At 57.5% G+C, this 13,877-nt stretch overlaps 1 protein-coding gene across 1 annotated transcript in view; it reads left to right on the top strand.

Moving 5' to 3' along the window:
- Positions 1-13,877, top strand: part of LOC142908092 (WD repeat-containing protein 70-like) — a gene marked incomplete at its 3' end in the record, with an annotated part of 48,620 nt that overhangs the window by 9,104 nt on the left and 25,639 nt on the right. The window contains exons 3-4 of the mRNA XM_076058291.1: positions 7,622-7,698; positions 10,218-10,392. Of these exons, the coding sequence (XP_075914406.1) occupies positions 7,622-7,698; positions 10,218-10,392 (252 nt within the window). The remainder of the gene's footprint in view (positions 1-7,621; positions 7,699-10,217; positions 10,393-13,877) is intronic.

Raw genomic sequence — 13,877 nt, 5'->3', positions numbered from 1 at the left:
CACAGAGACACACACACACAGACACAGAGACAGTGAAGGGAGACCAGTACATCACGGACACGGCACACACCAAGGTGGGACACAGAGACACACACAGAGACACACACACAGAGACACACACACAGAGACACAGAGACAGTGAAGGGAGACCAGTACATCACGGACACGGCACACACCAAGGTGGGACACAGAGACACAGAGACACAGACAGAGACACACACACACAGACACAGAGACAGTGAAGGGAGACCAGTACATCACGGACACGGCACACACCAAGGTGAGACACAGAGACACACAGACACACAGACACAGAGACACACACACACAGACACAGAGACACACACACAGAGACACACACACACAGACACAGAGACAGTGAAGGGAGACCAGTACATCACGGACACGGCACACACCAAGGTGAGACACAGAGACACACACACAGAGACACACACACAGAGACACACACAGAGACACAGAGACACACACAGAGACACAGAGACACAGATACAGTGAAGGGAGACCAGTACATCACGGACACGGCACACACCAAGGTGAGACACAGAGACACACACACAGAGACACAGAGACACACACACAGAGACACAGAGACAGTGAAGGGAGACAGTACATCACGGACACGGCACACACCAAGGTGAGACACACACACACAGAGACACAGACAGAGACACAGAGACACACACACACAGAGACACAGAGACACAGAGACAGTGAAGGGAGACCAGTACATCACGGACACGGCACACACCAAGGTGGGACACAGAGACACACACAGAGACACACACACAGAGACACACACACAGAGACACAGAGACAGTGAAGGGAGACCAGTACATCACGGACACGGCACACACCAAGGTGGGACACAGAGACACAGAGACACAGACAGAGACACACACACACAGACACAGAGACAGTGAAGGGAGACCAGTACATCACGGACACGGCACACACCAAGGTGAGACACAGAGACACACACACAGAGACACAGAGACACACAGAGACACAGAGACAGTGAAGGGAGACCAGTACATCACGGACACGGCACACACCAAGGTGAGACAGAGACACAGAGACACACACACAGAGACACACACACAGAGACACAGAGACACACACACACAGACACAGAGACAGTGAAGGGAGACCAGTACATCACGGACACGGCACACACCAAGGTGAGACACAGAGACACACACACAGAGACACACACACAGAGACACACACACAGAGACACAGAGACAGTGAAGGGAGACCAGTACATCACGGACACGGCACACACCAAGGTGGGACACAGAGACACACACAGAGACACACACACAGAGACACACACACAGAGACACAGAGACAGTGAAGGGAGACCAGTACATCACGGACACGGCACACACCAAGGTGGGACACAGAGACACAGAGACACAGACAGAGACACACACACACAGACACAGAGACAGTGAAGGGAGACCAGTACATCACGGACACGGCACACACCAAGGTGAGACACAGAGACACACACACAGAGACACAGAGACACACAGAGACACAGAGACAGTGAAGGGAGACCAGTACATCACGGACACGGCACACACCAAGGTGAGACAGAGACACAGAGACACACACACAGAGACACACACACAGAGACACAGAGACACACACACACAGACACAGAGACAGTGAAGGGAGACCAGTACATCACGGACACGGCACACACCAAGGTGAGACACAGAGACACACACACAGAGACACACACACAGAGACACACACACAGAGACACAGAGACAGTGAAGGGAGACCAGTACATCACGGACACGGCACACACCAAGGTGGGACACAGAGACACACACAGAGACACACACACAGAGACACACACACAGAGACACAGAGACAGTGAAGGGAGACCAGTACATCACGGACACGGCACACACCAAGGTGGGACACAGAGACACAGAGACACAGACAGAGACACACACACACAGACACAGAGACAGTGAAGGGAGACCAGTACATCACGGACACGGCACACACCAAGGTGAGACACAGAGACACACACACAGAGACACAGAGACACACAGAGACACAGAGACAGTGAAGGGAGACCAGTACATCACGGACACGGCACACACCAAGGTGAGACAGAGACACAGAGACACACACACAGAGACACACACACAGAGACACAGAGACACACACACACAGACACAGAGACAGTGAAGGGAGACCAGTACATCACGGACACGGCACACACCAAGGTGAGACACAGAGACACACACACAGAGACACACACACAGAGACACACACACAGAGACACAGAGACAGTGAAGGGAGACCAGTACATCACGGACACGGCACACACCAAGGTGGGACACAGAGACACACACAGAGACACACACACAGAGACACACACACAGAGACACAGAGACAGTGAAGGGAGACCAGTACATCACGGACACGGCACACACCAAGGTGGGACACAGAGACACAGAGACACAGACAGAGACACACACACACAGACACAGAGACAGTGAAGGGAGACCAGTACATCACGGACACGGCACACACCAAGGTGAGACACAGAGACACACACACAGAGACACAGAGACACACAGAGACACAGAGACAGTGAAGGGAGACCAGTACATCACGGACACGGCACACACCAAGGTGAGACAGAGACACAGAGACACACACACAGAGACACACACACAGAGACACAGAGACACACACACACAGACACAGAGACAGTGAAGGGAGACCAGTACATCACGGACACGGCACACACCAAGGTGAGACACAGAGACACACACACAGAGACACACACACAGAGACACACACACAGAGACACAGAGACAGTGAAGGGAGACCAGTACATCACGGACACGGCACACACCAAGGTGGGACACAGAGACACACACAGAGACACACACACAGAGACACACACACAGAGACACAGAGACAGTGAAGGGAGACCAGTACATCACGGACACGGCACACACCAAGGTGGGACACAGAGACACAGAGACACAGACAGAGACACACACACACAGACACAGAGACAGTGAAGGGAGACCAGTACATCACGGACACGGCACACACCAAGGTGAGACACAGAGACACACACACAGAGACACAGAGACACACAGAGACACAGAGACAGTGAAGGGAGACCAGTACATCACGGACACGGCACACACCAAGGTGAGACAGAGACACAGAGACACACACACAGAGACACACACACAGAGACACAGAGACACACACACACAGACACAGAGACAGTGAAGGGAGACCAGTACATCACGGACACGGCACACACCAAGGTGAGACACAGAGACACACACACAGAGACACACACACAGAGACACACACACAGAGACACAGAGACAGTGAAGGGAGACCAGTACATCACGGACACGGCACACACCAAGGTGGGACACAGAGACACACACAGAGACACACACACAGAGACACACACACAGAGACACAGAGACAGTGAAGGGAGACCAGTACATCACGGACACGGCACACACCAAGGTGGGACACAGAGACACAGAGACACAGACAGAGACACACACACACAGACACAGAGACAGTGAAGGGAGACCAGTACATCACGGACACGGCACACACCAAGGTGAGACACAGAGACACACAGACACACAGACACAGAGACACACACACACAGACACAGAGACACACACACAGAGACACACACACAGAGACACAGAGACAGTGAAGGGAGACCAGTACATCACGGACACGGCACACACCAAGGTGAGACACAGAGACACACACACAGAGACACACACACAGAGACACACACAGAGACACAGAGACACACACAGAGACACAGAGACACAGATACAGTGAAGGGAGACCAGTACATCACGGACACGGCACACACCAAGGTGAGACACAGAGACACACACACAGAGACACAGAGACACACACACAGAGACACAGAGACAGTGAAGGGAGACAGTACATCACGGACACGGCACACACCAAGGTGAGACACACACACACAGAGACACAGACAGAGACACAGAGACACACACACACAGAGACACAGAGACACAGAGACAGTGAAGGGAGACCAGTACATCACGGACACGGCACACACCAAGGTGAGACACAGAGACACACACACAGAGACACACACAGAGACACAGAGACAGTGAAGGGAGACCAGTACATCACGGACACGGCACACACCAAGGTGAGACACAGAGACACAGAGACACACACACAGAGAGACACAGAGACAGTGAAGGGAGACCAGTACATCACGGACACGGCACACACCAAGGTGAGACACAGAGACACAGAGACACACACACAGAGACACAGAGACACACACACACAGAGACAGTGAAGGGAGACCAGTACATCACGGACACGGCACACACCAAGGTGAGACACAGAGACACACACACAGAGACACACACACAGAGACACACACAGAGACACAGAGACACACACAGAGACACAGAGACACAGATACAGTGAAGGGAGACCAGTACATCACGGACACGGCACACACCAAGGTGAGACACAGAGACACACACACACAGAGACACAGAGACACACACACACACAGACACAGAGACAGTGAAGGGAGACCAGTACATCACGGACACGGCACACACCAAGGTGAGACACAGAGACACACACACAGAGACACACACAGAGACACAGAGACAGTGAAGGGAGACCAGTACATCACGGACACGGCACACACCAAGGTGAGACACAGAGACACAGAGACACACACACAGAGACACAGACACAGACACAGAGACAGTGAAGGGAGACCAGTACATCACGGACACGGCACACACCAAGGTGAGACACAGAGACACAGAGACACACACACAGAGAGACACAGAGACAGTGAAGGGAGACCAGTACATCACGGACACGGCACACACCAAGGTGAGACACAGAGACACACAGAGACACACACACAGAGACACAGAGACACACACACAGAGACACAGAGACACACACACACAGAGACAGTGAAGGGAGACCAGTACATCACGGACACGGCACACACCAAGGTGAGACACAGAGACACACACACAGAGACACAGAGACACACACAGAGACACAGAGACAGTGAAGGGAGACCAGTACATCACGGACACGGCACACACCAAGGTGGGACACAGAGACACACACACAGAGACACACACACAGAGACACACACAGAGACACAGAGACACACACAGAGACACACACACAGAGACACAGAGACACACACACACAGAGACAGTGAAGGGAGACCAGTACATCACGGACACGGCACACACCAAGGTGGGACAGAGACACAGAGACACACAGACACAGAGACACACACACAGACACAGAGACACAGAGACAGTGAAGGGAAACCAGTACATCACGGACACGGCACACACCAAGGTGAGACACGGAGACACGGAGACACAGAGACACAGAGACACACACACAGAGACACAGAGACACACACAGAGACACACACACAGAGACACACACACAGAGACACAGAGACAGTGAAGGGAGACCAGTACATCACGGACACGGCACACACCAAGGTGAGACACGGAGACACAGAGACACACACACAGAGACACACACACAGAGACACAGAGACACACAGAGACACACACACACACAGATACACACACACAGAGACACACACACAGAGACACACAGAGACACAGAGACAGTGAAGGGAGACCAGTACATCACGGACACGGCACACACCAAGGTGAGACACGGAGACACACACACAGAGACACACAGAGACACAGAGACACACAGACACAGATACACACACACAGAGACACAGAGACACACACACAGACACAGAGACACACACAGACACACACACACAGAGACACAGAGACACACACACAGAGACACACACACAGAGACACACACACAGAGACACAGAGACAGTGAAGGGAGACCAGTACATCACGGACACGGCACACACCAAGGTGAGACACGGAGACACGGAGACACAGAGACACAGAGACACACACACAGAGACACAGAGACACAGAGACACACACAGAGACACACACACAGAGATACACACACAGAGACACAGAGACAGTGAAGGGAGACCAGTACATCACGGACACGGCACACACCAAGGTGGGACACAGAGACACAGAGACACACAGACACAGAGACACAAGGGAGACACAGGGGAGACACAGGGGAGACACAGAGACACAGGGAAACACAGGGAAACACAGGGGAGACACAGGGGAGACACAGAGACACAGGGGAGACACAGACACAAAGGAGACACAGGGGACACATCGGGAGACACAAGGGAGACACAGGGAGACACAAGGGAGACACAGAGACACAAAGGAGACACAGGGAGACAGTGAAGGGAGACACAGAGACACAGGGGAGACACGGGAGACAGTGAAGGGAGACACAGGGGAGACACAGGGGAGACACGGGAGACAGTGAAGGGAGACAGTGAAGGGAGACACAGAGACACAGAGACACAGGGAGACACAGGGGAGACACAGAGACACAGACACAGAGACACAGGGAGACACAGGGGAGACACAGAGACACAGGGGAGACAAAGGGGAGACACGGGAGACAGTGAAGGGAGACAGTGAAGGGAGACACAGAAACACAGAGACACAGGGGAGACACAAGGGAGACACAGGGGAGACAGTGAAGAGAGACACAGGGGAGACACAGGGGAGACACAGAGACACAAGGGAGACACAGGGAGACAGTGAAGGGAGACACAGAGACACGGGGAGACACAGAGACACAAGGGAGACACAGGGAGACAGTGAAGGGAGACACAGAGACACAGGGGAGACCCAGAGACACTGAAGGGAGACACAGGGGAGACACAGGGGAGACACAGAGACACAGACACAGAGACACAGAGACACAGATACACAGACACAGAGACACAGACACAGAGACACAGGGGAGACAAAGGGGAGACACAGAGACACTGAAGGGAGACACAGGGGAGACACAGAGACACAAGGGAGACACAGGGAGACAGTGAAGGGAGACACAGAGACACAAAGGAGACACAGGGGAGACACAGAGACACAAAGGAGACACAGGGAGACAGTGAAGGGAGACACAGAGACACAAAGGAGACACAGGGAGACACAGAGACACAAAGGAGACACAGGGGAGACACAGAGACACAAGGGAGACACAGGGAGACAGTGAAGGGAGACACAGAGACACAAAGGAGACACAGGGGAGACACAGAGACACAAAGGAGACACAGGGAGACAGTGAAGGGAGACACAGAGACACAAGGGAGACACAGAGACACAGAGACACAGGGGAGACACAGGGAGACAGTGAAGGGAGACACAGAGACACAAGGGAGACACAGGGAGACACAGAGACACGGGGAGACACAGAGACACAAAGGAGACACAGAGACACAGGGGAGACACAGGGAGACACAGGGAGACAGTGAAGGGAGACACAGAGACACGGTACATCACACACCAAGGTCGCCAGGTGTCGCAGTCTCTGCGGTTGCCGTGGCGACGCGGCGTGCGTGGTTGCCGTGACAACGTGATGTGCGTGGTTGCCGTGGTTACAGGGTCACGTGGCGATGCTGAGCGCCGGCTGCTGGAATCCAAAACTCAGGGAGGAGTTCATGACGAGTTCACTAGACGGGTACCACTCACCACTCACCACTCACTCACCACTCACTCACCACTCACTCACCACTCACTCACACTCACTCACCACTCACCACTCACTCACCACTCACACTCACCACTCACACTCACCACTCACCACTCACTCACCACTCACCACTCATCACTCACTCACCACTCATCACTCACTCACCACTCACCACCACTCACTCACCACTCACTCACCACTCACACTCACCACTCACTCACCACTCACTCACCACTCACACTCACCACTCACCACGCACTCACCACTCACACTCACCACTCACACTCACCACTCACTCACCACTCACTCACCACTCACACTCACCACTCACACTCACCACTCACTCACCACTCACTCACCACTCACTCACCACTCACTCACTCACTCACCACTCACACTCACCACTCACACTCACCACTCACTCACCACTCACTCACCACTCACTCACTCACTCACCACTCACACTCACCACTCACACTCACCACTCACTCACCACTCACTCACCACTCACTCACTCACTCACCACTCACACTCACCACTCACTCACACTCACCACTCACTCACCACTCACACTCACCACTCACTCACCACTCACCACTCACTCACTCACTCAACACTCACTCACCACTCACCACTCACTCACCACTCACTCACCACTCACTCACCACTCACTCACCACTCACACTCACCACTCACCACTCACACTCACCACTCACTCACTCACCACTCACTCACCACTCACTCACCACTCACACTCACCACTCACTCACCACTCACTCACCACTCACTCACCACTCACTCACCACTCACTCACCACTCACACTCACCACTCACTCACTCACTACACACTCACCACTCACTCACCACTCACTCACTACACACTCACCACTCACTCACCACTCACTCACTCACACTCACCCTCACCACTCACTCACCACTCACTCACTCACTCACCACTCACTCACCACTCACTCACCACTCACACTCACCACTCACCCTCACCACTCACTCACCACTCACTCACCACTCACCACTCACCCTCACCACTCACTCACCACTCACTCACCACTCACTCACCACTCACCTTCACCACTCACACTCACCACTCACCACCACTCACCACACACTCACCACTCACCACACACTCACCACTCACCATTCACTCACCACTCACTCACCACTCACTCATCTCTCACCACTTACTCACCACTCACCACACACTCACCACTCACCACACACTCACCACTCACCATTCACTCACCACTCACTCACCACTCACTCATCTCTCACCACTTACTCACCACTCACCCTCACCACTCACCCTCACCACTCACCCTCACCACTCACCACTCACACTCACCCCCCGTGTCTCCCCCCCATGTCTCCCCCCGTGTCTCCCCCCCCCCGTGTCTCCCCCGTGTCTCCCCCGTGTCTCCCCCCCCCGTGTCTCCCCCCATGTCTCCCCCGTGTCTCCCCCCCCGTGTCTCCCCTGTGTCTCCCCCGTGTCTCCCCCCCCCCCGTGTCTCCCCCCCCGTGTCTCCCCCGTGTCTCCCCCCCCCCCCGTATCTCCCCCCCCGTGTCTCCCCCGTGTCTCCCCCTTGTCTCCCCCGTGTCTCCCCCCCCCGTGTCTCCCCCCCCGTGTCTCCCCCGTGTCTCCCCCTTGTCTCCCCCGTGTCTCCCCCCCCGTGTCTCCCCCCCCTTGTCTCCCCCGTGTCTCCCCCCCCGTGTCTCCCCTGTGTCTCCCCCGTGTCTCCCCCCCCCATGTCTCCCCCCCCGTGTCTCCCCCGTGTCTCCCCCCCCGTGTCTCCCCCCCCGTGTCTCCCCCCCGTGTCTCCCCTGTGTCTCCCCCGTGTCTCCCCCCCCGTGTCTTCCCCCCCGTGTCTCCCCCGTGTCTCCCCCGTGTCTCCCCCCGTGTCTCCCCCCCGTGTCTCCCCCGTGTCTCCCCGTGTCTCCCCCATGTCTCCCTCCCCGTGTCTCCCCCCCCCGTGTCTCTCCCCCCCCCCCGTGTCTCCCCCATGTCTCCCCCCCGTGTCTCTCCCCCCCGTGTCTCCCCCGTGTCTCCCCCCCGTCTCCCCCATATCTCCCCCCCCCGTGTCTCCCCCCGTGTCTCCCCCCCCCGTGTCTTCCCCCCCCGTGTCTCCCCCCCCATGTCTCCCCCCCGTGTCTCTCCCCCCCCCCCCCCGTGTCTCCCCCCCCGTGTCTCCCCCCCCCGTGTCTCCCCCCCCGTGTCTCTCCCCCCCCCCCGTGTCTCCCCCCCCGTGTCTCCCCCCGTGTCTCCCCCCCCGTGTCTCCCCCCCCCGTGTCTCCCCCCCCGTGTCTCTCCCCCCGTGTCTCCCCCGTGTCTCCCCCCCCGTGTCTCTCCTCCGTGTCCCCCCCCGTGTCTCCCCCCCGTGTCTCCTCCCCGTGTCTCCCCCCCCGTGTCTCCCCCGTGTCTCCCCCCCCGTGTCTCCCCCCCCGTGTCTCCCCCCCCGTGTCTCCCCCCCCCCCCCGTGTCTCTGTGTGAGCAGCACTGTGAGGCTGTGGGACGTGGAGAATCTGCGGTGTCACCGTGCTCACTTCCGTTGCCGCAGTGGACGAGGAGTCCGCACAGTCCCCACGGCCAGCTGCTACAGCCGGGACGGCTGTCTCGTCTGTGCCGGCTGTGCTGATGGGTCCCTGCAGATCTGGGACAAGAGGCTCAGCGTGAGACACCGGCCCGTGTCTCTCTCTCTCTCTACTCCCCCCGTGTCTCTCTCTCTACTCCCCCCGTGTCTCTCTCTACTCCCCCCGTGTCTCTCCCCACGGCCAGCTGCTACAGCCGGGACGGCTGTCTCGTCTGTGCCGGCTGCACTGATGGGTCCCTGCAGATCTGGGACAAGAGACTCAGCGTGAGACACCGACCCGTGTCTCTCTCTCTACTCCCCCCGTGTCTCTCTCTCTACTCCCCCCGTGTCTCTCTCTACTCCCCCCGTGTCTCTCCCCACGGCCAGCTGCTACAGCCGGGACGGCTGTCTCGTCTGTGCCGGCTGCACTGATGGGTCCCTGCAGATCTGGGACAAGAGGCTCAGCGTGAGACACCGACCCTGTCTCTCTCTCTCTCCATGTGTCTCTCTCTCTACTCCCCCCCGTGTCTCTCTCTACTCCCCCCGTGTCTCTCCCCACGGCCAGCTGCTACAGCCGGGACGGCTGTCTCGTCTGTGCTGGCTGCGCTGATGGGTCCCTGCAGATCTGGGACAAGAGACTCAGCGTGAGACACCGGCCCGTGTCTCTCTCTCTCTCCGTGTCTCTCTCTCTCTACTCCCCCCGTGTCTCTCTCTCTACTCCCCCCGTGTCTCTCTCTCTACTACCCCCGTGTCTCTCCCCACTGCCAGCTGCTACAGCCGGGACGGCTGTCTCGTCTGTGCCGGCTGCACTGATGGGTCCCTGCAGATCTGGGACAAGAGGCTCAGCGTGAGACACCGGCCCTGTCTCTCTACTCCCCCCGTGTCTCTCTCTCTCTGTGTGTCTCTCTCTACTCCCCCCGTGTCTCTCTCTCTCTGTGTCTCTCTCTACTCCCCCCGTGTCTCTCTCTACCCCCCGTGTCTCTCTACTCCCCCCGTGTCTCTCCCCACGGCCAGCTGCTACAGCCGGGACGGCTGTCTCGTCTGTGCCGGCTGCACTGATGGGTCCCTGCAGATCTGGGACAAGAGGCTCAGCGTGAGACACCGACCCTGTCTCTCTCTCTCTCTCCGTGTGTCTCTCTCTGTGTGTCTCTCTCTACTCCCCCGTGTCTCTCCCCACGGCCAGCTGCTACAGCCGGGACGGCTGTCTCGTCTGTGCTGGCTGCGCTGATGGGTCCCTGCAGATCTGGGACAAGAGGCTCAGCGTGAGACACCGGCCCGTGTCTCTCTCTCTCCGTGTGTCTCTCTCTACCCCGTGTCTGTCTCTCTCTACTCAGTGTCTCTCTCTACCCCCCGTGTCTCTACTCTCCCCGTGTCTCTCTACCCCCCACCCCCGTGTCTCTCTCTACCCCCCCCGTCTCTCTCTACTCCCCCCGTGTCTCTCTCTACTCCGTGTCTCTCTCTACTCCCGTGTCTCTCTCCTCGTGTCTCTCTCTACTACCCCCGTGTCTCTCTACTACCCCCGTGTCTCTCTACCCCCCCCCCCCCGTGTCTCTCTCTACCCCCCCCGTGTCTCTACTCCCGTGTCTCTCTCCCCGTGTCTCTCTCCCCGTGTCTTTCTCTACTACCTCGTGTCTCTCTACTCCCCCCGTGTCTCTCTCTACCCCCGTGTCTCTCTCTACTCCCCCCGTGTCTCTCTCTACCCCTCCGTGTCTATCTCTACTCCCGTGTCTCTCTCCCCATGTCTCTCTCCCCGTGTCTCTCTCTACTCCCCCCGTGTCTCTCTCCCCGTGTCTCTCTCTACTACCCCCGTGTCTCTCTACTCCCCCCGTGTTTCTCTCTACCCCTGTGTCTATCTCTACTCCCCCCCCCCGTGTCTCTCTCTACTACCCCCGTGTCTCTCTACTCCCCCCGTGTCTCTCTACCCCCGTGTCTCTCTACCCCCGTGTCTCTCTCCCCGTGTCTCTCTCTACTCCCGTGTCTCTCTCTACTCTCCCCGTGTCTCTCTCTACTCTCCCCGTGTCTCTCTCTACCCCGTGTCTCTCTCTACTCCCGTGTCTCTCTCTACTCCCCCCGTGTCTCTCTCTACTCCCCCCGTGTCTCTCTCTACTCTCCCCGTGTCTCTCTCTACTTCCCCCGTGTCTCTCTCTACTCCCCCCGTGTCTCTCTCCCCGTGTCTCTCTACTCCCCCCGTGTCTCTCCCCCCGTGTCTCTCTCTACCCCCCCGTGTCTCTCTTTACCCCCGTGTCTCTCTCTACTCCCGTGTCTCTCTCTACTCCCCCCGTGTCTCTCTCTACCCCCGTGTCTCTCTACCCCGTGTCTCTCTCTACTCTCCCCGTGTCTCTCCCCCCGTGTCTCTCTCTACCCCCCCGTGTCTCTCTCTACTCCCCCCGTGTCTCTCTCTACTCCCCCCGTGTCTCTCTCCCCGTGTCTCTCTCTACCCCGTGTCTCTCACTACTCCCCCCGTGTCTCTCCCCCCGTGTCTCTCTCTACCCCCCCGTGTCTCTCTCTACCCCCGTGTCTCTCTCTACTCCCGTGTCTCTCTCTACTCCCCCCGTGTCTCTCTCCCCGTGTCTCTCTTTACCCCCGTGTCTCTCTACCCCGTGTCTCTCTCTACTCTCCCCGTGTCTCTCTCTACTCCCCCCGTGTCTCTCTCCCCGTGTCTATCTCTACCCCCGTGTCTCTCTACCCCGTGTCTCTCTCTACTCCCCCCGTGTCTCTCCCCCCATGTCTCTCTCTACCCCCCGTGTCTCTCTCCCCGTGTCTCTCTCCCCGTGTCTCTCTCCCCGTGTCTCTCTCTCTCCCCGTGTCTCTCTCCCCGTGTCTCTCTCCCCGTGTCTCTCTCACCCCGTGTCTCTCTCACCCCGTGTCTCTCTCACCCCGTGTCTCTCTCCCCGTGTCTCTCTCACCCCATGTCTCTCTCACCCCGTGTCTCTCTCACCCCGTGTCTCTCTCCCCGTGTCTCTCTCACCCCGTGTCTCTCTCACCCCGTGTCTCTCTACTCCCGTGTCTCTCTCTCCTCCCCCCGTGTCTCTCTCCCCGTGTCTCTTTCTACTCCCGTGTCTCTCTCTCCTCCCCCCGTGTCTCTCTCTACCCCCCCGTGTCTCTCCCCCCATGTCTCTCTCTACTCCCGTGTCTCTCTCTACTCCCGTGTCTCTCTCTACTCCCCCCGTGTCTCTCTCTACCCCGTGTCTCTCTCTACCCCGTGTCTCTCTCTACTCCCCCCGTGTCTCTCTCTACTCCCCCCGTGTCTCTCTCCCCATGTCTCTCTCTACCCCGTGTCTCTCTCTACTCCCCCCGTGTCTCTCCCCCCGTGTCTCTCTCTACCCCCCCGTGTCTCTCTCTACCCCCGTGTCTCTCTCTACTCCCGTGTCTCTCTCTACTCCCCCCGTGTCTCTCTCCCCGTGTCTCTCTTTACCCCCGTGTCTCTCTACCCCGTGTCTCTCTCTACTCTCCCCGTGTCTCTCTCTACTCCCCCCGTGTCTCTCTCCCCGTGTCTATCTCTACCCCCGTGTCTCTCTACCCCGTGTCTCTCTCTACTCCCCCCGTGTCTCTCCCCCCATGTTTCTCTCTACCCCCCGTGTCTCT

Source organism: Petromyzon marinus, assembly GCF_048934315.1.
Source record: "Petromyzon marinus isolate PM22_M1 ecotype Great Lakes invasive population chromosome 70 unlocalized genomic scaffold, UKy_Petmar_22M1.pri1.0 chr70_unloc.1, whole genome shotgun sequence".
NCBI classification, from domain to species: domain Eukaryota; kingdom Metazoa; phylum Chordata; class Hyperoartia; order Petromyzontiformes; family Petromyzontidae; genus Petromyzon; species Petromyzon marinus.
Note: the sequence above shows the minus strand (reverse complement) of the source record. Positions and strands in the feature narration are given on the sequence as shown.